General features: G+C 37.7%; 1 protein-coding gene and 1 non-coding gene across 8 annotated transcripts in view; one reads left to right on the forward strand and one right to left on the reverse strand.

The window, feature by feature from the left end:
- Positions 1-26,309, forward strand: part of Raph1 (Ras association (RalGDS/AF-6) and pleckstrin homology domains 1) — a 109,220-nt gene that overhangs the window by 42,189 nt on the left and 40,722 nt on the right. For 6 of the 7 annotated variants that reach the window (XM_038338895.1, XM_038338897.1, XM_038338898.2 and 3 more), the window contains exons 5-10: positions 13,565-13,639; positions 21,358-21,435; positions 21,931-22,090; positions 22,994-23,115; positions 24,365-24,430; positions 25,565-25,708. In XM_038338895.1, the coding sequence (XP_038194823.1) occupies positions 13,565-13,639; positions 21,358-21,435; positions 21,931-22,090; positions 22,994-23,115; positions 24,365-24,430; positions 25,565-25,708 (645 nt within the window). The remainder of the gene's footprint in view (positions 1-13,564; positions 13,640-21,357; positions 21,436-21,930; positions 22,091-22,993; positions 23,116-24,364; positions 24,431-25,564; positions 25,709-26,309) is intronic. The other variant, XM_038338896.1, reaches the window with a different exon arrangement.
- On the reverse strand, positions 2,571-2,677 carry LOC119822048. Its single transcript, XR_005286659.1, has one exon. It is a non-coding gene; the product is annotated as a U6 spliceosomal RNA (small nuclear RNA).

Consider the following 26,309-nt stretch of genomic DNA (forward strand, 5'->3'; position numbering starts at 1 on the left):
AGGTTTGTAACCCCAGTGCTGAGGGCAGTGATTAGGTGGATTCCAGGGGCTTGGTAGCCAGCCAGTCTTGCCAAATCAGTGAGCTCTAAGATTTGTAAGAGACCGTGTCTCAGCAAGTGGGGTAGAGAATTATTGAGGAAGACATCAGACACTAACCTGTTGTTGGCAGAGGCTACTCATTCATTCCTGGCTGCCCAGACTTGAAATAATCACACAGAAACCATATTATTTGCAATACTGTGGCCAATAGCTTAAGCATATTTCTAGCTTGCTCTTATATCCTAAAGTAACCCATTTTTATTAATCTGTGTGTTGCCACGTGGATGTGGCTTACCGGGAAGGTTCCAGCACATTTGTCTCTGGCAGTAGCTACATGGCATCTCACTGATTCTGCCTACTCTCTCTTTCAGTGATGTGGGAGAGTTCTTCTGTTTTAATAAAGAAACTGCCTTGGCCAGCCCTTAGGTGGGTGGAGTAGACAGAACAGGAAGAAGGAAGTGAGGTAGATGGCTCAGTCAGATGCCACGCCTCTCTTAAGTTAGGCAGACTGCCGTGCCTCTCCTGAGAGAGAGATGCAATGAAGCTCCAGCCCAAGATGGACGTATGCTAGAAACTAAACAGTAAGGCACCACTTCATGGTGCTACACAGATTATTAGATATGGGTTAATCAAGATGTGAGTAAGAGGCTGAAAATAATGGGCCAGGCAGTGTTTAAAAGAATACAGTTTCCGTGTAATTATTTCGGGTAAAGCTAGCCGGTGGCTGGGAGCTGGGGCAGCAGGAAGGCAGCCCACAGCTAATCACTACATTTCAGCCTGGCTTTACTCTGTTAAGCCATTGGCCGAAAGCAGTTTCTATATTAACCAATAAGAGCAACACATATACAGAAGGACTTCCCAAACCAACTGTGATGTATATAGACACACACAAACACAGCATCATACATGCAAGGTTGAGGGGAAAGACTGCAGAGAATTAAGGAATTAATGAATGACTAGGAAGCAGAAAAACTGCCTAGTATGGATTCAGGAAATTTGGCAGTACAGAGAAATTAGAGGCAAGAGGAAGGTTAGCCAGGATAGTTGAACATTTTGTTGTCCCTTTCTTACCCCAGTGGGTTGATGTGGTTAAATCCTAAAGGAGGAATGAGTTAGATTGAAAAACACTTAGCTTGGGGGAAGGCTATTTATTCATATAAAACTTGAAAAGATGGGTGGAAAAAATGTGAATTTAGTATAGAATATACTGGTGACTGAGGTGTAATATTCTTTGTAAAAGAAGAGGTAAAGGGGAATGACAGAAGCTTGAGGAATGAGGAGATGTAGCACAGGCATTGAAGGGATGATTAACGTAGTGGAAGGAGATTGAGTGCTGCCAGAGGTGGGGGCAAGTAAAGATGCATTAGCATAACATTGCTACTTAATGTTTCTGACAGCTGTATTGTCTAGAAATGAAATAAGGCTATTCTTAAATTGTTTAGGATTAGGATCATGGTTCTTAATTCTCTAATTTTTATGTAAAAGAATGAACAGTAAAATAATTGCATGAGGTTTTTATTGCTGTTTTGTCTCTTTACTGTTTGTTTCAGTGGTCCATTTCTCTTCCTGCATAATAAAGAGCTGCTCTTTCACCTCCATTACCTGTCATTTTTTTCTTCCTCATTTCCACAGCATGCTATTTCCCTGTGATGCCTCAGTAAGCAGGCGAAGCACCACTCTGACATCACAGAAGATCAGACTGAGCTGGCACCTAGAAGTTCTGTAAACATGTCATGGGGCTATTTAAATATAGATGAAGAAAAATAGATTCGTTAGAGTACCAGATGATAACATCTGATGTTAATGTCATTTTTTCTTTTTCATTTAACAAGCTTAATTATTTAAAAAGATTTATAAACTAAAAACTAAAAAAAAAAAAAAAAATCCCACACGAAAACTCACCAGACCCAACGTCAGTGCCTCATACTGAATTTTACAATTTCATTACTGAATATAGTTTATGCACTTACCCATCGACAAAAACCAAACAAAGTAAAACAAAAATCTATGGCAGGCAAAAATAGAAAAACAATTATCTTTATATCCACTTTAATAATTCATGACTTTTATCTGCATTCAGCCCTTCGTTATACCCTAAAATTTTGCTTTTTGTGTTCTTTCTTCATGTTATACTGTACCCACATGTGTATTTGTTTGCCTATATACTTACGTTATTGACTGGATTCTGCATATGAGAGTGAAAATGCAATTTTTTTCTTTCTGAGGTTATATTTTTATACATACATAATACATATACATTCTAAGTTCATCCATTTTTCTGCAGATTTTTTTTGATAGCAAATATGAATCTCACTACCCTTTAGTAGGAATATCGGATGTTAAAACAGTCTGTAGGAAACACTGGAGGAAATTATTACTAAGAACACCCAGGAAAATGTTAAAGCACTTATTGCAGACCCTGCATGCCATTTAATTGTGACGATACATGTCTGAAAGATACCTTGCCCTATGTGATGGTCATGGAGATACATCAAACTTCCCATGCCATAAAGACTTCTCCCCCGCCCCAGGGGAATATGGAGCACTGCATGGATTTGTGTGTCATCCTTACACAGATGCCGTGGTAACCTTCTCTGTCTTGTTCCAATGTTAGAGCATGTACTGCCAAAGTGAGCACTCTTGAAAATTTTTTAACTTCAGTTTTCTTTAGACTTGAATAGTATTTTATATGTTTTATATATGTACCAGATTTTTATTATCTATCCATCTACTGACAGACAACTAGGTTGATTACAGTTCTTTGCTATAACGAATAAAGCCATAATAAACATGGGAATACATATATTTCTAAGGTAGGGTATGGAGTTATTTGGGTATATGCCTAGGAGTGAAAAAGCTGGGTCATATTTGTTCTAATTTTAAACTTTTCAGAAATCTCCAAACTGATTTTTACAATGACTGTATTAATTTATACTGTCACCATCAGTAAATAAGTGTTCCTCTCTATCAACATCTCCAACATTTGTTGTTAGGTTTGTTGATAACAGCCATTTTGATTACAAAACAAACAAAGTAGTTTGTTTTGATTTTTGTGTTGTTTGGTTTGGTTTTTTGAGACAGGGTTTCTTTGCTTAGCCCTGGGTGTCCTGGAACTCACATTGTAGACCAGGCTGGCCTTGAACTCAGAGATCTGCCTGCCTCTGCCTCCCAGAGGCGTGGGTTAAAAGCATGAACCACCGCCACCTGGCTTAAAAGGAACTTTCATTTGCAATTCCCTGATGGCTTGGGACATTCAACATTTTTTAAAGATAATTATTGGCCGTTTTTATTTCTTTTTTTTGAAAACTGCTATTTCAGTTAACTTGCGCATTTGTTGACTGGGAGTTTTATTTGTGTAGTATTTGATTTCTGTAGTTCTTTGTAAGGTCTGGATATAAGTCCCCCCCTCCCCTCCACCCCTTGTCGGAAGTGTGGCTGGTAAAGATTCTTCCATGGTGTGGTCTGTCTGTAACTCCGCTGAACTTTTTATTTTTGTGTATCCATCTGTTGATATTTGAGGTTAGTTGTGTTCTTTTAAAAAGTTCTTGCCGTCCCCAGTATCTTGAAGGATATCACCTGTGTTTTCTTTTGAAGTTTCAGTGTTTCAGGCTATAAATTAAGGTCTTTGATCCATTTTGAACAGATTTTTGTGTACAGTGTGAAAGATATAAATATAATTTCGGTCTTCTGCAGGTAGAAATCCAGTTTTACCAGCACTTTTTGTTGAATTTTTCAAATAAAAATTAAACCAGATTTTAAAGAAAATGAGCAAAATCAAATAGTTACCTCTCTGACCCAGTGTGTTGACTGCTAACATGCAGAGCAGACTGCGTGTTACAAGGGGTTTGTGTTGGAGCCACTTTCTAAGAGTCTGACACTAAGGATGGATTTAGCTGTTCTTCAGGGCGGGTTCATAAGGTGGCATGTCTCTTCTACACTGGTGCCTAACTAAATATCTGGTCTCTGGCTGGTGTCCTCCTTCCCAAGCAGTAGCTCTCAGTCCTTTTAATACCAACATCCCTTTTGAAGTAACAAATAATTGTAACACTGTCTTTACTACTCCCAACAAAATTCAGTTAACATAAGCCACCTACATCCCTACTGTTATAATTTTTAAGAAATGCTGTACAAAGTAGTCAACGCCATAAAACAGGACTCACATGGGAGGCTTTTTGGAAGAGGAAAGGGGACTGAAGGGGACAGGGCGGGGGGAGGGGAGGCAGGGACTGGTCCTTGGGGACAAGAATAGAACAAGAGAAAGAGACTGGAGATAGAGAGAAAAAGAGATCAGTCCTTTGTCTGATGTGGAGATGGTGAAGATCTTTTCCCATTCTGTAGGCTGCCTTTTGTCTTATTGACTGTGTCCTTTGCTTTACAGAAGCGTCTTAGTTTCGACAGGTCCCAATTATTTATTGTTGGTCTCAGTGTCTGTGCTACTGGGGTTATATTTAGGAAGTGGTCTCCTGTGCCCATGCATTGAAAGCTACTTCCCACTTTGTCTTTTATCAGGTTTAGTGTAGTTGGATTTACATTGAGGTCTTTAATCCATTTAGATTTGAGTTTTGTGCATGGGGATAGATAAAAGATCTATTTTCATTCTTCTACATGCTGACATCCAGTTATGCCAGCACCATGTGGTGAAAATGCTTTCTTTTTTCCACTGTATAATTTTAGCTTCTTTGTCAAAAATCAGGTGTTCATAGGCGTGTGTATTAATATCCGCGTCTTCAATTAGATTTCATTGGTCAGCCTCCTGTTTTTATGCTAATACCAAGCTGTTTTCATTACTGTTGAGCTTGATGTCAGGGATGGTGATGCCTCCTGAAGTTCCTTTATTGAACAGGACTGTTTTTATTCTGGGTATTTTGTTTTCCATATGAAGTTGAGTAGTATTCTTTCAAGGTCTGTGAAGAATTGTGTTGCGATTTTGATGGGGATTGCATTGAATCTATTAGATTGCTTTTGGTAGGATTCTTATTATTGGTAGGATTATTCTTATCCTACCTGTTCAAGACCATGGGAGCTCTTTCCATTTTCTGGTATCTTCTTCAGTTTCTTTCTTCAAAGACTTAAAAGTTCTTGTCAAATAGGTCTTTCACTTTGGTTAGTGTTACCCAGAGATATTTTATGTTATTTGTGGCTATCGTGAAAAGTGATGTTTCTCTGATTTCTTTCTCAGCCTCTTTATCATTTGTATATGGGAGGGCTACTGATTTTTCTGAGTTGATCTTCTATCCTGCCACATTACTGAAGGTATTATCACCTGTAGGAGTTCCCTGGTAGAGGTTTTGGGATCACTTATATATACTGTCATATCATCTGCAAATAACGAAAGTTTGACTTCTTCATTTCCAATTTGAATCCCCTTGATCTCATTTTGTTGTCTTATTGCTATAGCCGAAACTTCAGGAACTATGTGGAAGAGATTTGGAGAGAGTGGACAGCCTTCTCTTGTTCCTAATATTAGTGGAATTGCTTCAAGTTTCTCTTCATTTAATTTGATGTTGTCTGTCGGCTTGCTGTATATTGGTTTATTATGTTTAGATATATTTCTTGTATCCCTGATCTCTCCAAGACCTTTATCATGAATGCTTTTTCAGATTCTAATGAGATGATCATATGGTTTTTTTCTTTTAGTTTATTTATATGATGGATTACATTGATAGATTTTTGTATGTTGAACCAGCCCTACATCTCAGAGATGAAGCCGACTTGGTCATTCTGGATGATTTTTTTGATGTGTTCTTCGATTCGGCTTGCCAGTATTTTATTGAATATTTTACCTCCATGTTCATGAGTGAGATTGGTCTGTGATTCTCTTTCTTGGTTGAGTCTTTGTGTGGTTTTGGTATCAGGGTAACTGTAACCTCATAAAAAGATTTGGGCAATGTTCCTTCTCTTTCTATTATGTGGAACACTTTGAGGAGTATAGGTATTAGCTCTTCTTGGAAGTTCTGGTAGAATTCTACACTAAAATCATCTGGTCCTGGGCATTTTTTTGGTTGGTAGGCTTTTGATGACAGCTTCTATTTCCTTACAGTTTATAAGTCTATTGAAATTGATCACCATGTCTTGATTTAATTTTGGTATATGGTATCTATCCAGAAAATTGGCCATTTCTTTTACATTTTCCAGTTTTGTGGAGTACAGGTTTTTGTAGTATGACTTAATGATTCTCTGGATTTTCTCAGTGTCTGTTGTTATGTCCTCCTTTTCATTTCTGATTTTGTTAATTTGGATATTCTTTCTCTGCCTTTTGTTTAGTTTGGATAAAAGTTGTCTATCTTGTTGATTTTCTCAAAGAAACAGCTCTTTGTCTCATTGATTCTTTGTATTGTTTTCTTTCTTTTTATTTTATTGATTTTAGCCCTAAATTTGATTATTTCCTGTCTTATACTCCTTGTGGGTGTGTCTGCATCTTTTTGTTCTAGAGCTTTTAGGTGTGCTTTTAAGTCACTGTTGTGAGCTTTCTCCACTTTCTTTATGTGGGCACTTAGTGCTATGAACGTTCCTCTTAGTATTGCTTTCATAGTGTACCATAGGTTTGGGTACGTTGTACCTTCATTTTTATTGAATTGTAGGAAGTCTTTAATTCCTTTATTTCTTCCCTGACCCAGGGGTGGTTCAGTAGTTCACTGTTCAATTTCCATGAGTTTGTAGGCTTTCTGAGAGTAGTGTTGTTGTTAAATTCTAATTTTAAATCATGGTGATCTGATAAGATACAGGGGGTTACTCTAATGTTTTTTTTTTTTGTTGTTGTTTTTATATTTGTAGACCTTTGCTTTGTTACCGAGTATGTGGTCAGTTTTAGAGAAGGTTCCATGAGGTGCTGAGAAGGTATATTCTTTTGTGTTTGGGAGGAATGTTCTGTAGATGTCTGTTAAGTAAATTTGAGTCATGACATCTGTTAGTTCTCTTATTTCTGTCTTGTTGACCTGTCCATTGACTAGAATGGAGTGTCGAAGTCTCCTATGATTAGTGTGTAGGGTTTGATGTGCGATTTAAGCTTTAGTAATGTTTCTTTTACATATGTGGGTGCTCTTATATTAGAGACTAGATTTTCAGGATTGAGACTTCATCTTGATGGATTGTTCCTGTTATGAGTATAAAGTGTTCTTCTCCATCTTTTCTGATTGATTTTAGTTTGAAATCTATTTTGTTAGATATTAGAATAGCTATACCCGCTTGTTTCTTAGGTCCATTTGATTGGTAAACCTTTTCCCAACCCTTTACTCTGAGATAATGTCTATCTTTGAGGTTGAGGTGTGTTTCTTGTATACAGCAGAAGGCTGGATCCTGTTTTTGTATCCATTCTTTTAGCCTGTGTCTTTTTATAGGTGAATTGAATCCATAGATATTAAGAGATATTAATGACCAGTGGTTGTTAATTCCTGTTATTTTTTGGTAGTAGTGGTTGTGTGTTTCCCTTCTTTGGGTTTTGCTGCTGAGAGGTTATCTGTTGCCTATGTTTTGTGGGTGCAGTTAGTTTCCTTGGGTTAGGGTTTCCTTCTAGTACTTTCTGTAGCACTGGGCTTGTGGATACATATTGTTTAAATCTGGTTTTGTCATGAACTTTCTTGCTTTCTCCATTGATGGTGAATGAAAACTTTGCTGGGTCTATATAGTAGTCTGGGCTTATATCCATGATCTCTTAGTGTCTGCAGTACATCTGCCCTTTCTGGCTTTCATGGTTTCCATTGAAAAGTCGGGTGTAATTCTGATAGGTTTACCTTTATATGTTACTTCACCTTTTTCCTTTGCAGCTCTTAATATTCTTTCTTTATTTCTGTATGTTTTGCGTTTTGATTATTTTATGGCGAGGGGCCTATTTTTTTTCTTTTTTCTTTCTTTCTTTTCTTTGGGTTTTTTTTTTTTTTTTGATCCAGTTTATTTGGTGTTCTGTAAGCTTCTTGTACCTTCATAGGGATATCCTTCTTTAGGTTGGGAAAGTTTTCTTCTGTGATTTTTGTTGAATATATTTTCTGTGCCTTTGAGCTGAAGTGCTTTTCTTTCTTCTGTACCTATTATTCTTAGGTTTGTCTTTTCATGGTGTCCCAGATTCCCTGGATGTTTTGCATTAAGAATTTGTTGGATTTAATGTTTTCTTTGATCAATGAATTGATTTCCTTTATAGTATCTTCAACATTATCTTTTGTATTCTGTTGATTATACTTGCCTCTGTAGTTCCTGTTCTTTTCCCCAGATTTTCCATATACAGAATTCCCTCAGTTTATGGGTTTTTTTTTTTTTTTAAAAATTTGTTTATACAGTGTTCTGTCTGCATGTATGCCTGCCTGCCAGAAAAGGGCATCAGATCTCATAGATGGTTGTGAGCCACCGTGTGGTTGCTGGGAATTGAACTCAGGACCTCTGGAAGAGCAGCCAGTGCTCTTAACCTCTGAGCCATCTCTCCAGCCCTGTGTTTTTTGGTTTTTTTTTTTTCTTATTTCCTCTATTTCAGTCTTCAGGTCTTGAACTCTTTGCTTCACCTGTTTGATTGTTTTTTCTTGGTTTTCTTTGAGTGATTTATTAATTTCTTCCAATTTTTTGTTTGTCTTTACCTCTATTTCTTTAAGAGAGTTTTTTATTTCCTCTTTAAAGGTTTCTATCATCTTCATAAAGATACGTTTAAAATCATTTTCTTCTGCTGCTTCTGGGTTAGGATGGTCAAGTCATTCTCTTGCGTGATCACTGGGTTCTGGTGTTAATTACTATGTTGCTTTTTAGATTGTTGGATGAATTCTTGCATTGGTGCCTACCCATCTCTTCCTTCAGTTGATGCCAGCACTATCTTTGCATCTTGGTCCAATCCTTGCAGTGGCTGTCTGCGTCTTTGGAAATTGTTCTTCGTCTGCTCTGTACTGCCAAAGTCTGTCTCAGGGAGCCCTTGAGATCTCTATTAGCCTGCTCTCTTGGTCCTCTCAGTAGGGAACTCTCCTGCTGGGTGCCTAGAGAAGCTGATGCAGGTTGGGGAGGTGCCCAGGGTTTTGCCCCACTATGGAGGGCCTAGAGAATGCTGTGTCTTGCAGGGTGGCTGGTCACTCACCTCTTGGTCCTCTGAATATTTCAGCAAGCCGTGTTTCAGAGTTCTACTGAGGTTGCAGGAGGATAAGTGAGTTTGGTGGTGGGATGGGGCTTGTAATTTGTAGGGGCCCAGTGGCTGGGGGGTGGGTATTGGGGCATCCTAACTGCAGAAACTCCTGCTGGCTGGCTAGAGAAGCTGAGGCAGTTGGGAGAGGGACCTGGCCCGGGGTTTTGCCCCACTATGGAGGCCTTAGAGGGTGGGGTGTCCCTCTGGGTGGCTGGTCACTCACCTCTTGGCCCTCTCTGAGCATTCCCATCTTATCTGGCTCTTGAGATAAGTTTCTTGCTGTAGTTACAGTGATTAAATGAGATGAGTTAGTGAGAAATGATTTTTGATATCTTATTTTACAAAACATATTTCTCATTGTATACTTAAAATAATATGAAATATTTTCAACAGTGTATACTAATGAAGCTCAATGAAATTCCCATGTTTCGTATTTTTACTAATATAAGCATTTGTTCTTAGTTTTGTTCAGATGAATTTCAGATCTTGGTATAGCCAACATTGCCCTCTGTGATACTGGCAGCTCTTAATTGAAGCTAGGGTTTCATTAGTAATGGTTTCACATCATTATAAACAGTTTTATAAAAATAAATTTTAAAAGAATCCGTGGAGGGATAGGGACAGCACGGTTAAGAGGGAAGGTAAGTATAAGCAAAGTACCGTATTTATATGTATGAAAGTTAATCAAACTCATTATATTTGGTATTAAACATAATAAATATAGAATTTCCTCAACCTATTTCATAAGACAAGATGTTCCAGAATTCATTTAAAATTAATATCATACAAAATTACTTTGTGTTTGTATATAAAATATACAAGGTTTTTCATCTACATGATTTTCCATAGAAAGACATAAATGTCTTGTGGGGTGGGTTGTGTTCTCTTAGGGGTTGTTGTGTCGTGCTTTAGGGTATTTGCCACTTTTGACTTTCTTCTCAATATTAAACTATTAACCCTTCCTCTTGTCTTTATTGTGAAAACACGTTCATCATTTTCTGAGGTGCCCTGAGAACCACTGAATATGTGCTTGGTTTTTCATTTCTTCTACTCCATCCTTTTTAGCCTCCTTCTCATCCTTCAAGACTGTACATTTTTTCCCAGAATATTTTCCTAAGCCCCTGATTTTGGCATAGGTACTCCCCTCCTCCTTCCCATGCCACCTAACACACCTCATTGTGGTTGTAAATAGACATTGCAGGGCTAATAAGAGGTACAGACCAGACAGCATGGGAAGCAACTACTAAGTGACTGACAGTGCCTGCCTTGGCTCCAGGCTTGACATTCGGATCTGAAAGATGGAGAGAGAGAGGGGGGGGGGACCATAAATGAAAGAGAAAAGGAAAACATACAGGCCTTAGTTTCTCTCCTCTCTCTCTATATATATATGTGTTTGTGTGTGTGTATGTATATATGTATATATGTAATTACTTACTTAGGTGGCTGTCCTGGAATTCACTCTGTAGACCAGGCTGGCATCGAACTCACAGAGATCTGCCTGTCTGTACCTCTCAAGGCTGGGATTAAAGGTGTGCACCACCACCGCCGGAGCTTTAGTTTTTATTTTAATGTGTTTGTATGTACATGCGTGTCACAGTGTGCATGTGGAGTGCAGAGGACAATTTTGTGAAGTTGGTTCTTCCCTTTCACCTTTACGTGGATTCTGGAATCAAATTCAGGTTATCAGGCTTCTGCAGCAAGTACTGAACCATCACTGGCCAAAGTGTGTTTTGTTAACTAGCAGCATGTGCCAGGACACCTTGACTGTTAAATACACACACACACCTTTTTTCACTGCCTTTGTATCTTTCTCCGCTGAGAAGGCTCATTCCTTCTTCCTTCTGAAATCCAGGAGTTAGAAGGAATGCATGTGACTGACTGATACTACAGGGAGACAGGTAACATAGGCATTTAGTTAAAGGAGAATTGATTTCAGCTTCTGTTTTCTAGATAGCATGCCCTCTGTTACATATACCTATAGTTTAAATAGAAGGAACTGGATCTGCCCTCTTTTAAAATACCCCAGAATTCTGCTTTTCTAGTGGACCATGTCCTGTTCTTTAGTAAAAATTTCAACCCAAATAATTATTTTACTTTCATAATATTGCCCTCATTAGTAAAGTACATTACAGTACTTTCATAAGTCAAATTTTTATTACCTATAGCAAACACTAAAAGCATTATAATAATATATTTCTAGATTGATTTTTTTTCTCTCCCTGAGATCCAAATTACGTCTTTTTTAAATTTACTTTTTAAAAATTACTTTATATGTATTGGCGTTTTTGTCTACATGCATGTTTGTGCACCATATGCATGCCTGGTGCCTGTGGAGGTAGAAAGAAGGCAGTTCCTAGGACTGAAGTTACAGACAGTCGTGAGCCACCACATGGGTCCTGGAAATTAAACCTGGGTCTTCTGGAAGAGCAACCGTTGCTCTTAACCACTGAGTCATCTCATAGCCATGTTTTTAAAAAATATATTATTAGTCTCTTGACAACCCTCAGGTAGCTCCTTAAATTAAGATATATGCTTCCCTGCTCCCATATCCACCCTTCCTATATCCCAAGCACCCCATTCCTCCGAGCTCCCCCCGTTCTCCCCTTCACATTTTTCTCTCCCCATCTTCCCTTGGCCCAGTCTCGCCCAACCCTCAAGTTCCCAATTTTGCCTGGCGATTGTGTCTACTTCCAATATCCAGGAGGATTACTATATCTTTTTTTGGGAGTTCACCTTCTTATTATCTTCTCAAGGATCCCAAATTTATAGGCTCGATGTCCTTTAATTATGGCTAGAAACCGATTATGAGTGAGTACATCCCATGTTCATCTTTTTGGGTCTGGGTTACCTCACTCAGAATAGTGTTTTCTATTTCCATCCATTTGCCTGCAAAATTCAAGATGTCATTGTTTTTTTACCGCTGAGTAGTATTCTAGCATGTATATATTCCAGAACTAAAGGGAGATCACCAACTCCAGTTGGAATGGGACTGATGGATCATGCGACCAAACCCGTCCCTCTGAATGTGGCCAACAGCGGGGGCTGACTGAGAAGCAAAGGACATTGGCGCAGGGCTCTGATTCTTCTGCATGGACGGGCTCTGTGGGAGCCTTCTCAGCCTGGTCGATCACCTTCCTGGACCTGGGGGGAGTTGGGAGGACCTTGGACTTAGCATAGAGTGGGGAACCCTGATGGCTCCTTGGCCTTGAGAGGGAGGGAGGGGAGGTATGGGTGGAGGGAGGGGAGGGAAGGGGGAAAAGGAGGGGAGGGAAGGGGGAGGAGGAGCGGAGGGAGGGGGGAGGAGGAGGGAAGGAGATGGAAATTTTTAAATATAAAAAAAAATAAACCATGAGAGAAAAAAAATAAAAAATATATTATTAAATGCACATTCCACCACACTTGTAGAGTGTTGCCAAGTACACCATCAGGTTGCTCACACCTGCTTGCAACTCCAGCTCCAGGGTATCCAACAGATCTGGCCCTCGTGGGCACCTGTACTCATGTGCACACACAGATACATAATTAAAAATAAAATGAAGCCAGGCAGTGGTGGCACACACCTTTAATCCCAGCAATTAGGAGGCAGAGGCAGGTGGGTCTCTGTGAATTCAAGGCCAGCCTGTACTACAGAGCAGGTTCCAGGACTAGCTCTGTAGCTACTGAGAAACCTTGTCTTGAAAAACCAAAAATAAAAGTAAAATTAAATAAATAAAATTAATCTTTTTTTTAAAGTTACTAAGAAGGTATAAATGGGAGTTAAGGACCTTGTTATTTGCATCATTGCTGGGAACAATATATTAATTAAATAAGTTTAAATCAGTTCAAGGGGAATTCAGTGTTCATTTTCTATGAAAGCCCTTCACTGTGTAACACTGTCTTATAATAAATGGATTAATAAAATTTCAATGAAAACAAAATAGTAGGCAAAATACATATGGGTATTTTTCCTCTTGGTGTGGCTATCATTGAATTGATGAGAAATGGTTGCCAGCTTTTTAAATATTTGTGTTCTAAACACAGTATACTGTTTAAATCTCCATAAATCTTTTACGGATTTTTAATAGGAAGAGCTATAGACATCAACCTTTGGCATGGTTTTATTTGTGCTCTGTGCACAGCACTCTTGACCACTGCTTGTAAAGAAGACTGGCTCTATGGTCTTTGCATGTGTTACACAGAGCCAGAAATCAGCCATTTACCGGGAACGCATCTGTGGGCACAGACAGGCCTTTACCTCTTACTCCTTTCTGTTGTCGGCAGTGATGGTTTGGTTTTTTAAAATAACATTTTTCTTAATGGACATATTTCACTTAGTTTACAAAAATAGATATGTGATTAATTATAGAGTCAAGACTTGCTCTGTTTTATTTTAAGACACAAAGTCTCCACTGACTTCTCTTATTGCCTTTTTTGTTTTCTCTCTTCCTGCTTAAGCACTCCTATCTGGACAGGGAAACCTCCCTTCTTCTGAGAAACATTGCAGGAAAACCTTCTCATTTGCTGACCAAGGTGATGTCGCTGTTTCCCATGTGCATGTAACTATTCCCTGCCTTGTAGACAGAATACGATCTCTTGTTGGGATTGCATTCTCGTAGCTCTTATTAGTAGCACCACTGTCTTTAGTACAGGTTGCTTTTTCTCTTGCTAAAAGTTATTGTTTCCCTAATCTAATGACTGTTAATAATCAGAGCCAAAAATATGTTCAGTAATTTCCACTTGTTTCTAACTTCTACGGAGGCCTAGTATTCTTCCAAATATGTTGTACTTTCTCTAATTTAATTTTCTATTGTATTTCAAAACCTGAAAACATTGCTTTAATTTAACTTTTGCTATTGTTTTATGCTATGAGTTTCTTTTGCAAGCTTTAACAGTTCTTACTTACATTATTACCTCTGGTTTAATTACAACATTTACTTACAGAGACAGAATTTTGATTTATATTAACTTAGTCTTACTGGAAGAGAAGATCACAATTTGAATTTCTCAATTTTCTACCCTCAGTTTGATTCAGTTCGTTGGACTTTACTGGGATACTATTTTACAACTTAAAGTCTTTTACCAATTCTAATTATTAACTAGGTAACAGTAATCAAGGAGCTGAATGAGTTTTCTTTATCATTATCTTATTTAAATAGTACAACGTTACATTCAAGAATACAGACTTCTAGTTTCTGAAGAACAAACAGTGTAGAAGCTACTATGTATGTTATTATACCCGAGAGTTTTTCCCTTTCATTTATTCATAGCAGCTCAGAGGAGAAGGCTTTGTGACAGATGAGTGGTGAGCCCTGTCTGTCCCCAGGCTTCCTTTCTAAACAAACCCAGAGTCAGAGCAGGGACGAGATCGCAGCAGGTTCTGTCCACGTACTTTCTAACCCAAGTCGACCCTCATGGCTTAAGTAGGATCTGTTTTAGAAGAGAGTGCTAGATCTTGCCATGTGCACTGTCTCTGTGTATTTCCAGATCGTTGATAGCTGTTAGGGCTTCCTGGATATTATCAGCGTCTTACTTACTAACATTTAAATCCTGCAGAAAATCATCCATCTTCTCTCTGGAGACCCACAACTTGCTACCACTCTCCTAGTGACACAGAGTGAGCATTCTGATCACATGTCACTATACTTCTCACTTAGTATCTCAAATCCAAAATGAGCCTGTTGTAATTCTCAAACTTTACCCATCTGTTTCATTCCCATTGCCTCCACTGTAACAATCCCTTAGCACTTCTCCAAGCACTAGAATTGTCTCCTACTTTGTCTCCATCTTTTTCTTAGACTATTCCCAGATTGAGTTTAACATTTTTCTTCTCTTGCCTATTTGTCTAGTCCTCTTTATTGACCTTTGTACTATGAAGTACTAGTTAGTATACAACACTATAAAATGGACATAGTCCTTACTCTTAAGGAGTACATGGTCTATTATGAAGATAAAGTATAAAGTATCCAGGCCTTATGTATCCTTATATGGATACACCTGTAGTCTTAGCACTTGGAAGATAAAGGCAAGTGCATCAAGAGTTCAGGGTTGTCCTCAGCTATACAATGAATTTGAGGCCAGCCTGGGACTATAGGAAATCCTGAATTGGTTGGGGGGGGGGGGAAGAGAGAGAGAGAGAGAGAGAGAGAGAGAGAGAGAGAGAGAGAGAAATAGAGAGCACATTAATATAAATATATACACACATGTATATATGCAAACACGTAAAAATACCTAAATTATATTAAGTGCTATGAAGGAAACAAAGGAATAGAGAATCCTGAGGAGAAGATAAACAGTCTGTTTCACTGATGGTGAGGCCAGAAAAAGCCCCTTTTAGAGGATGAAATTGAAGCTAAAGCCTAACAGATGAAAAGAAAGGCATGATCCATGTAGGTAGGCTGAGAAAACAAGGGTTTGTCATACCTGAGAAGCTACAGTCTATATTGTTGAAATGACCATAATAAAGTGGAGTTACAAGTGTTTTGCTTTGTGTTGAAAAGCACAAATAAGAACCAGAGGATCAAGGCCTGCTAGGACATTAATGTTTCTATAAATGCAGTGGGAAGCTACTGGGGGAGAGTAGCGTCATCATTCAACTAGTATTTATTGAGTACCTTATATGAGCCAATGTCTCTGGTCTTGGAAAATATGCACAGTAAACAAGTTCTTCCCACAGAAAGAATTTTACTTGGTAATTTTAAGATTTAAAAGTGTTAGTAACTTCACATCCCCATCTGCCAAGGAAACAGCCGTACAGACTAAAATATGAAAGGTTTCTACCTACAGCTTATAGTGGCATTGGTAATATATCTGGTCAACATCTGGGTTGCTAACCAGATATACCACTGCATACGCAGGTTATAGTACCCTACTTGTACGGTAAGAAATTTGAGCAAGAATGTGATTCAGTAGTGTAGAATCCAAACACCAAGAATGGGCTTGGAATAGTGTCATGGAAGAGATAGTGTATAATCTTAAGCAACCCAGACCATAGAGCTCACATGTACCTTACTCTGCCTATTGTCAGTGCCCTCTGTCAGAGCACCTGGCTTTTGTGAACTATGTGACCTTCGTTTTTTGGTGCTGGGTATTGAATTCTGAACCTTTTATATACCCTCCATTGATCTTTACTTTCAGCCCCAAGTATGTATACTGCTAACACACCAACCAATGGAATAATCTGGCTTTCCATCATAAAGCCTAGTACTCCAGTACCCAACCTCCAGAGTCTGTCAAAGTGTAAGAAAACTATGCTACCAGTAACCATTGTTTTCTCTGCTTCAGAAAAGATGCTAAAATGCTTTTACAGTGTGTCTTTAACAGCAGTTTTATTTGTTGATACTCCAAAAGCTAAGGTTATAAACTGTTGAGGACAGTAGAAACTGAGATTATGATATAATTAATATATAGCTAAGCAGTTAATAAATATGATCTTAAGACAGTAATCTTTATGAGTCTTATTTGGTACAGTGGCTATAATCATACAAGCTTTGTATTTTTTAATTTAAATTAGATATATACACCATAACTTTTGGTTCAGCAGGTCTTAGATAATTAATGTAAGTTCTCTTGATGACAGTTTAATATAATTCTGTGATTCTTCAGAGAGATATTGCAGTGAATATTAAATTACCACTTCAAGTTCTCTTTGAATTAATTTGTTACTTTTTAATTGTCACAGTCTTCCAGAGAAATTATAAACTACTGGTTAGCCCCTTGACTTCATTGTTTGTTCTGAACCTGTAAAGTCTTATTTCTCAGTTGAAGTCATTCACTGTCCCTCTCTACACAACTGTAACTAAGTACTGATATTCTGATATTTACACCCCAGAGAATGCTACACTTTGTAGCCCAGCATTGATTTTCATTTAATCATAAGATCTTTACCCAGTTTTTGTGCTATATGCAAATTTGAGGAGGTTTGACATTTGATGGCTATTGATTTACACAGTAGTTTTTCAGTAGAAAATGAGTTGTCTCTTGCTCTTTAAAGAGAAATAGAGAAAGTTGTTTTTGTATGAGTGAAGTATCCCTTACTATGTGTAGGGTAGTTGTAAGACAATGTGAAGAAAGGACTAGTCAAAAAAAATTGGGGCAGAAGACTGAAAATCTGAGCTGGTCAGCAGAAAACACATGGGGGAAGCTTTCTCCTTTGCATTGGGGAACACAGGCTAACACTGCCTTTATAAATAAACTACTGTAGATCTTCCAGGTATTATACTGATCTGTCTCTTTCAGAGAATAAGATGATTTCCTTTAAGCCAGGCAGTGGTAGTGCACACCTTTAATCCCAGCACTCAGGAGGCAGAGGCAGGCAGATCTCTGTGAGTTTGAGGCCAGCCTGGTCTACGTAGTGAGTGCCAGGACAGACACTGAAGCTTCACAGAGAAGCCCTGTCTCGAAAAACCAAAAGAAAGAAAGAAAGAAAGAAAGAAAGAAAGAAAGAAAGAAAGAAAGAAAGAAAGAAAGAAAGAAGGAAAGAAGGAAAGAAGGAAAGAAGGAAAGAAGGAAAGGAAGAAAGAAAGAAAAGAAAAAGGATGGTTTTTTTTTTTCCCACTATTGCTATGGTTAAAAAAAAAAATACAGTATGATTTAACAACTCACAGAGGAAGAGCATGGGGCCCAGAGGAAATGTGGGTCATGCTATTTGAGTGTTTTTATTTACAGTTTGTTCCAGTAACAAAAAGTGTTCAGATCCTACTGTAACAAGTTCTGTTTGTTCAAAAAGTTTCTAAAAAGATCCTTGTAATAAACATGACAAGAATAAACTAAAATTCACAGTTTTTTTGAAATTAAAACAGCTAGCTCTTAAATGTGATTATTATTTACATAGACCAGTTTATAAGGACCAGAGATGTAGCCCAGTGGTAGTTACTTGCTTTTTATATGCAAGGCCCCGAAAACAATTTTTAAAAGGAAATTATGTTGACCAGTTTCTATAGCTAAAAGAAAGGGTGAATTTGTTTTTTTTTTTTTTAAGCAAAGCTTTACCTGTTTTGCAGTCTCCTTATTAATATGTGAGAAGTGTGATTGGTTAAATAATTGTGAATTGGTTATCCAGTTCTCTTATTGTTCAACACTTCCAATGAGTGGAACAGGAACTAATCTATGAGTTTAATGAAGCTGCACCTGTCATAGGATTTGACAGACAGTAGTACACTAAAATAAAATGGGAGCGTGGAAATACTGTTGTTGTAGTGTGACTAATACAGTCCAGTGTTTGATTTTGTTTATTCTTTTTTAGACATCTTAGAGCAATTTGGAGTTCTGACATGCTGACATAGATCACCTATTGTAATATGACAAGCAGTAGTTTCACTGCCCTGAAAGGCCTCTGTAGTCTGGCTAATAACCCCACTTCCATCTTTACCTGACAGCAACTGAACTTTCTGCTGCTCTTCCCAGAGAACAGTACAGTATAATAAATTATATCGTATCTAACTTTTACAGGTTGGATTCTTCTATTTATTAATATGTGTTTACAGTCCCTCTGTGCCCTCTTGTTGCTTGATAGCTCATTTCTTTTTAATGCTGAATAATATTTCATTGTCAGAATGCACCATAATTTATTTATTCACTTGTTAGAGGGCATCTTTGTTGCTTCCAAATACAGGTAATTATGAATAAAGCATACATAAACATGTGAAGATTTTCTGAAGATAAAAGTTTGCAGCTGATCTGAGTGAATACTTAGAAATATGATTCCTGGCTCGTGTGATAGTAGTACATCTAATTTTGTGAGAATCAGCCAAACTGTCTTCCAAAGTGGCTGAACCACTTTGGATTCTCACTGCTAGTGAACAGCAGTTCTAATGCTCCACATCCTCATTAGCATTTGGTGTTGGTGTTTAGATTTGAGGCATAGTAGTAAATGTATAGTATATATATATATATATATATATATATATATATATTTGGTTTTTTTCGAGACAGGGTTTCCCTGTAGTTTCTAGAGCCTGTCCTGGATCTAGCTCTTCTAGACCAGGCTGCTCTCGAACTCAGAGATCCGCCTGCCTCTGCCTCCCGAGTGCTGGGATTAAAGGCGTGCGCCACCACCGCCCGGCTGTATAGTATATTTTTTAAATTAACTTTCACTTCCCAAATGACAAGAAGGACTATTGGCCATCTTTTCATATATGTATTTTCTGGAGAGATGACTCAGTGGTTAAGAATTGCTGTTTTCTTGAGACCCAGGTTCTATTTCCAGCCCACATGGTGGCCCACAACCATCTATAATTCCAGTTCCAGGGAATCCAGTGTCCTCTTCTGATCTATACAAGCAGTGCACACATAGACTACATTACACACACCACACACACATACATGGAGGCCAAACATCTATACATATAAAATAAATATAACTGCAAGTTTATTTTTAAATATTTTATTTCTAGAAATTCACTTTGGTATTTCAAGTATATGAAGCATTGATTCCAATTCAGATTTCAAATTTACTTTTCAGAGACATAAATGAAATTTATAAATGAATACATTGGTTAATTTTCTTAGTCTGTAGTGGTCATTCATGCCAATACAGCAATGAAGCACTTATGAATGCTTTCTAATGATTTTTTATGAAATCAGTTTTATGATTGTTTAAAGTATTTCAAATTCATTATAGAACTTTTATGTATCCATCGAAATTGCATATTTGGTGGTTTACTTAATAATGATTTTGTTTCTTAGTTCTAGAAACATTTCCATTCTGGAAACAGGTTTAATAACACTAGCTTAAGTTTCTTACAACCTGTTTTTTAAAAGAAAAAAATCTTATATTAAATTGTAATCTATATATTTTATGATGCTATTTATTTGTATAAAGGAGAAGACTAGTTATTTAATCTTTTAGTCAAAGGCATATATCTATAATAATACAAGAACTAAGTATTATTAATCCTCTTCATTATTAAAATAAAGTTCTTTGTTCTTTGACTATTGGGTTTACAGATAGTATTTCCAGGCCTTGGTCATTCTGTTAATTCAGCGGCTCCATTCATTGAAAGGGATCCAATTTCTGTACATGAGCTTGCTGCCTTTCCCCACCCCTCCCTTCTCTAGTAGTAACTTAAGCTTGTAAGGAGAGGCTGCCGAGTAGGAAATGGAAAAAGAAGAAAGCCATCAGAATTTTGGTAGAGAGAGAAAAATAGTCAGTAAATGGATTTAGCTTTTTTGGTTTTTCAGTTTTCCTACCCTGGAAGTATTAGCTTTTTATGATTTTTATGGATTGAGGGATTTGGGCACAATCCATAGAGGATGAAGTTTGACTGATAAAATTGTTTTCCTTTTGTTTTTGTTTTTTTAAAAGAAAGACATATAAAAGGATTATAGAAGATGGAAGTTATATTGATATTTAATGTTTTGTAACAGTAATCAAAAGCTTAGAAATAGGAAATAATTCTTTATAAACAGTTTACTTATATGGGCTTTTTAAATTGGAAATTATAACTATATTGTTTATTGTGTCCTATTGCTGGAAGTTACCTGTAAGTACTAACTAGTGTAGAATACTTTATGCTATTAGGAAAATGGACAATGCTTTATTTTTTAGTTCCTTATAATTTTTACTGTTTTATAATAGGTTTTTAGAGTAGAATTACTTACAGTTGGGTTATTTTTAAAGTTATATTTAGCATTTAAAAGATCTTATTGATGGATTAAAATATTAGAATTTACTGACATGATTGTGTTGCGTGATTTTCCAAATCAGTAAAACTTAAAATATAAGGCAGCCTCTTGTTTGTATTAGCATATTATTGAGAATTAATATTAATACCTATGCTTCTTATTTGTTAAGGGTTTTATATTACTGTAAATAAGTAGATTGGTTTTGATGTATATATTTTTACAGTGATCTAAATTTTTCAGTGTAACAAGACAAAACTGTGTAAAAATCCTGCCTAAACTCTGGAGGGGTCTGAATTCAGAGGAGTTGTGTGAATGTAGCAAATAGGCAGGCAGGGGCGTATATATCATATTTCCCCAAACCTAGTACTTGAACTTAGTTGACAAAATCGAACTTATTTACTTCATCATAGATTTCTTTTTTTCTGGAATATGAAATCTAATCCTGTATGTACCTGTGCTCCCTTGTTACAATATGTCTACTTTTTGTGAACAGGGCCATTTTAAAAATAAAATGTGTAATAGTATGTTCTAAATGAAATTCAGTACTAGCCCCTCTAATGATGAAGCCTTCTCTGGTGTCTTTACCCTCTTGGCAGCAGTTTGTCTGAAATGCTATGTGTTTGCAGGAGGAACAAGCAGCAAAACTGAAAGCTGAGAAGATTAGAGTTGCCCTGGAAAAAATTAAAGAGGCTCAAGTGAAAAAGGTGATGTGTGGCACTTTGCTAGGTTTGAAATATTTACGATTTTTTTCGTGTTTTGTTTTGCTTCATGAATAATTCTACTGTTTATATATACTGTTCCTCTAGCTTATGGAAAGGTGAAAATGTGTTCTCCTGTTAACTGTCACATGAGGGTTTGTGGAGATGTTTTATGACAGCCTTTGTCTCTGCGCAGGTCTGAAGGGCCTAACTTTGGCCACTGCTGGTGGCATTATCCCTCAGATGTTAAAGGCTGCGCACTACTTTTAAAACAAACACAAATCAGTAAGATTTGCATAATAATTGTATATTTTAAAGGCTTAAAATTAAAAACCTGTAGGCGGGTTTCTTGATATTCAGATTTTACCTTTAGTAATAAAGTCAACATAGTCATAATATGTCTTATTTCATTTTTAAAGACTTGACTCAGAATGCTATTTAATGCTGGAAAATACCTTTCTAAAATACCATCTTTTAAGGTTACCATTTTACCTGTTGCAGCTGGTGATCAGGGTCCACATGTCTGATGACAGTTCTAAAACAATGATGGTGGACGAGAGACAGACTGTGAGACAAGTGCTGGACAACCTGATGGACAAATCTCACTGTGGCTACAGTTTAGACTGGTCGCTGGTGGAGACCGTTTCTGAGTTACAAATGGGTCAGTAATGCTGCTGCTTTAATTGCTTCTTAGTGTCTTTGTAATCCTTAATCTTCATGTTGAGAGAAGCATTTTGAGACATTTTGATTTTTTTCTATAAAATTATCAGGTACTTTATCTTTTTAAAATATGGCTTTTTAATGTTTTTCCTGGTGAGTTTTTAGCTGGAGAGTTCTTTGACTAAAAGATGAATTCTAGTTCACTTTGTATTTTAAAATGATTAAAGAAAAGTTTCTTAATGATAACAAAATGCTCTTTCTTTTAAATAAGAGCTACATAAATACATTTACTAAAAACTGTTATTGAAGATTTTTACTTTTTCATTCACTTATTTTATGTGTCTGAGTGTATGTGTGTGCATCATGTGCATGAAGCCAGAAGAGGGTGTCAGATACTCTGGCAATGGAGTTATAGGTGGTTGTGAGCTGCCTAATGTTGGTGCTGAGAACTGAACCTGGATCCTCTGCAAGAACAGCAGAAGCTGTTGGTGCTGAGCCGTCTTTCCAGCCCCAGTACTGTTACATTTACTAGTGTTTTTGTACAGAGGTCGTTAACTCTATGGGAAAACAAGCACATTAACAAATTGGAAAGAATACTTCTAACATGTTCAGTATTATTTCGTGTGTGTCTGTGTATACACAGACTTTAGTCTGACACACATACCACCACCCTGAATCCACATTTAAAAAAAAATCCATACAGAAACATGCGTCCACTCCTGGGAAGAAAAAGAAGGATGGCGGAACTGAACTAGTGAGCTCCGTGTTCAGTGAGGGACTGTTTAGAAATGGAAGACAGTGCCCATCAGCCTTTAAACATTCCATAATTCTGCTATGACTTATCTTGCCTTTCATGTAAGTCTGATGAATACTAACAAAAAGCTGTTATTTAATTTTGGAACAGAGAGAATCTTTGAAGACCATGAAAACTTAGTTGAAAATCTTCTTAATTGGACAAGAGATAGCCAAAACAAGCTTATATTTATGGAACGTATAGAAAAATATGCACTTTTTAAAAACCCACAGGTAAGACTGGCTAATGTGTAAATGCTGAGTCGGTAGGGTTAAAAGACTGGAAGCCACGTGATTGGGCACTGTAACTGCCAACCCCCATGGGAACAGTCATGACTGAAAAGTAACTTGGGAGCCAGGTGTTAGGTCCCACATGGGGTAAACTTTGATAGAAATATAAATAGTTCCAGGGTGTTACTAGGCTTCTCTGTAAATCCGGAGATTGTTGAGCCCAGAAGTTCATAAACATTTGAGGTTCTCATTTCCCCAAAGCAGGCCAGAGGTTTTACCTAGCTAATTATTTTAATTTCTTTCATGGGCTACATAATAGCCTTTTTGGTCATCTTTATTATGACAGTGTAATGTTTGGGTTAGCATTCACAACACCTGTGCCTTTTTTAAAATTAGCAGATAGAGTAATGTGCCTCATTATACCATTTCCAGACAGACTTTGTTCTTATCCTACTTTTCTACCTTCCCTTCTCCCCTGCCCCACTCCTGTTTTTCCACTTCCTCCCTGGTAGGTCAAGAAAAGCAAGAACTCTGTGATAACAAAGAGCAGTAGTGTTAAAGGTTTTCACCTGCAGACTTGACTGTGGTTGGTCAATAGCAGTAGTATTAACGGTAGTCAGTTTACCCCAGACTTAATTATGGTGGTTGATGAAGAGTATATGTTAAAGAGTGTCAGGAGATCTTTTTGTAGAAGACTGAAAGAATAGTTATACTCATAATTACAATTCAGATTTTAATTAAAAAGCAAAACTGTTATGGTCATAGCAGAATTTGAGGCTTCCTCTTAAAAAGCCAAAATATTAATCATCATCTGGAACAGCATGCTAGATCCAGAATAGAACTATGCGGGTTTAGCATATCTCAGGAAATCTTTCCTGATCATATTCTACTTTATAATGCTTTGGGGTATCTTTATATAACTAGTTAAATATCCTGAAATACTTGCTGTTGCATATATTGTCACCTCAGAATGTGGAGGAAACAGTCTATGGAATACTTCATAGAATGTGTTTTGGGCAAGATGGAGGTGGATGAGGAACATTTTAATGATGATGCTTACATGGAGGAAGCTTCATTAAATACTTCCCTTCCCTACCACTGCAGAACTAAATGTGGAGTGGCCACTTTTCTAGAGCAAATGATGTATCTGTTTACTCCCAAGGGAAGAATGGAATGAGTTCAATTTTCATTTCTTTTTCTCCTTTCATTTCCTCCCTCCCTCCCTCCCTCCCTCCCTTTCTTCTTTTTTTAGAATTACCTTCTTGGAAAAAAGGAAACAGTTGAGATGGCAGACAGGAACAAAGAAGTGTTGTTAGAGGTATGGCTCCCCTCCCTTCCTTGCTCATGCTAAAATTCAAACTTTAAGCATCTTTGAAGTCAACTCTGTCAGTGTTCTAACTGTGCGTACCTGTTGAGTCCCTAACAAACCTCTTACAAACTACTTTTTGCCAAGCAATATTCTAGTAGATTAAAAGGAGTAATGACCTTTTAAGAGTTTCCAGGTAGGAGGAATTAAAATATGGCTATGCTGGTTATATCAGCTTTTCCAGAGGGTCAGATAGCCCTGTCAGTAGTACTTTCTTATAGCCCTGTCAGTAGTACTTTCTTAGTTAGCATGAGGAGCTGAGTTGGTAGCCCTAGCCCCTAAGTAAAAGCCAGGCAGAGGCCTGTGCATTTGTAATCACGGTGGATTCCTGGCATGCGCTAGCCAGCCAGCCTGGCCGCTGAGCTTAGGGAGAGACCCTGTCTCAGAAACTAGGGGGAAGGCAACTGAAGAAGACACCTGACATCAGCCTTTAGCCTCCAGACACCCATGTCACCACACATCACAGACACAGAACAAGAAGTGGGACTCAGCTTTATATGCAACTCAGTTGAGTTCATAGGAAAATATTCTTTTTTGTTTGGTTGGTTTTTGTTTTTTAAGACAGTATTTCTCTGCAGAGCCCTGGCTATCTTGGAACTTTCTCTGTAGACCAGGCTGACCTCGAACTCACAAAGATCCACCTGCCAATGTCATGACTATAATTAAGAATATTTCCCACTGGGCAATGGTGGCACACACCTTTAATCTCAGCACTGTGGAGTCAGACATCTTGTGTGCTGTGGTGTGTGTGTTGTGTATGTACATGGGCATTCAGGATTACACACCTCTATCTGTAGACACAGGCTAGAGGAGAATGCTATGTATCTTCTTCTCTCAGTCTACCTTAGCCCCTCTGAACTAAGTTGGCTACCCAGCAAGCACGTGCAGCCATATTCAGTTTCTTATATAGACGGTGGGATTCAAACTGAGGTATTCATGCTTGCCAGCAGACACTCTACCCACTGAGCTATTTCCCAGCCCCTTGACACATATTTATTAATAAACACTTCACTCACAGGAGCAGCTAATTAATTTTCTGAAAATATAAAGATCATAAATCTTTCCAAATTGTTTTCTTTTTTAAAGGAATGTTTTTGTGGAAGTTCTGTAACTGTCCCAGAAATTGAAGGGGTCCTTTGGTTAAAAGACGATGGCAAGAAGTCCTGGAAGAAGCGTTACTTTCTCTTGCGAGCATCTGGCATCTACTATGTCCCTAAAGGAAAAGCAAAGGTATGTCACTTCTGCACTTCTGTACTTCCTACATTATGCTAGCTGCTATGACTCCATAGTAAGAATACTATTGTACCTGTGTAAGACACACAGAAGATAATTTTGCTTATTCATCTGTTGTAAAGAAGAGGAAGCTAAAAACTGTTCACTTCTCTGCTCTTTATTTGGGTTTATCTTAATTCTCTACTATCTTTTCCCTGTTGGGATTTGTTATTGTAATGGGAAGATTATTTTATTTATGTAGCTCAAGCTGGCCTCAGAATCACTATGTAGATAAGGACGACACTGAACTCTTGGTCCTCTTGACTCCCCTCTTCCACTTCCTAGGTGCTGGGGTTAGAGGTATGCATCACCACATCAGATAAACAGTTTTATTATCTGGGAGGTTTGGGGAAGGTCTTGCTGAGTTGTGTGCATTTCATCTAGGGAGAATGGCTTTCTAGGATTATGTTAGCTTCAATCTTGAGTAATGTGCTTTTGCTGAGGTATATGCTATCATTTGTGCTTGTTTGGGTTCAAAGCTAGTCTAAGAATTTACAGTATCATCCTAGTCCTAAAAATTATGGGTGTAAACATCACCTCTGCCTGCTGAGGTGATTCC

The sequence above is a fragment of the Arvicola amphibius genome, chromosome 8, assembly GCF_903992535.2.
Source record: "Arvicola amphibius chromosome 8, mArvAmp1.2, whole genome shotgun sequence".
Classification (NCBI taxonomy): domain Eukaryota; kingdom Metazoa; phylum Chordata; class Mammalia; order Rodentia; family Cricetidae; genus Arvicola; species Arvicola amphibius.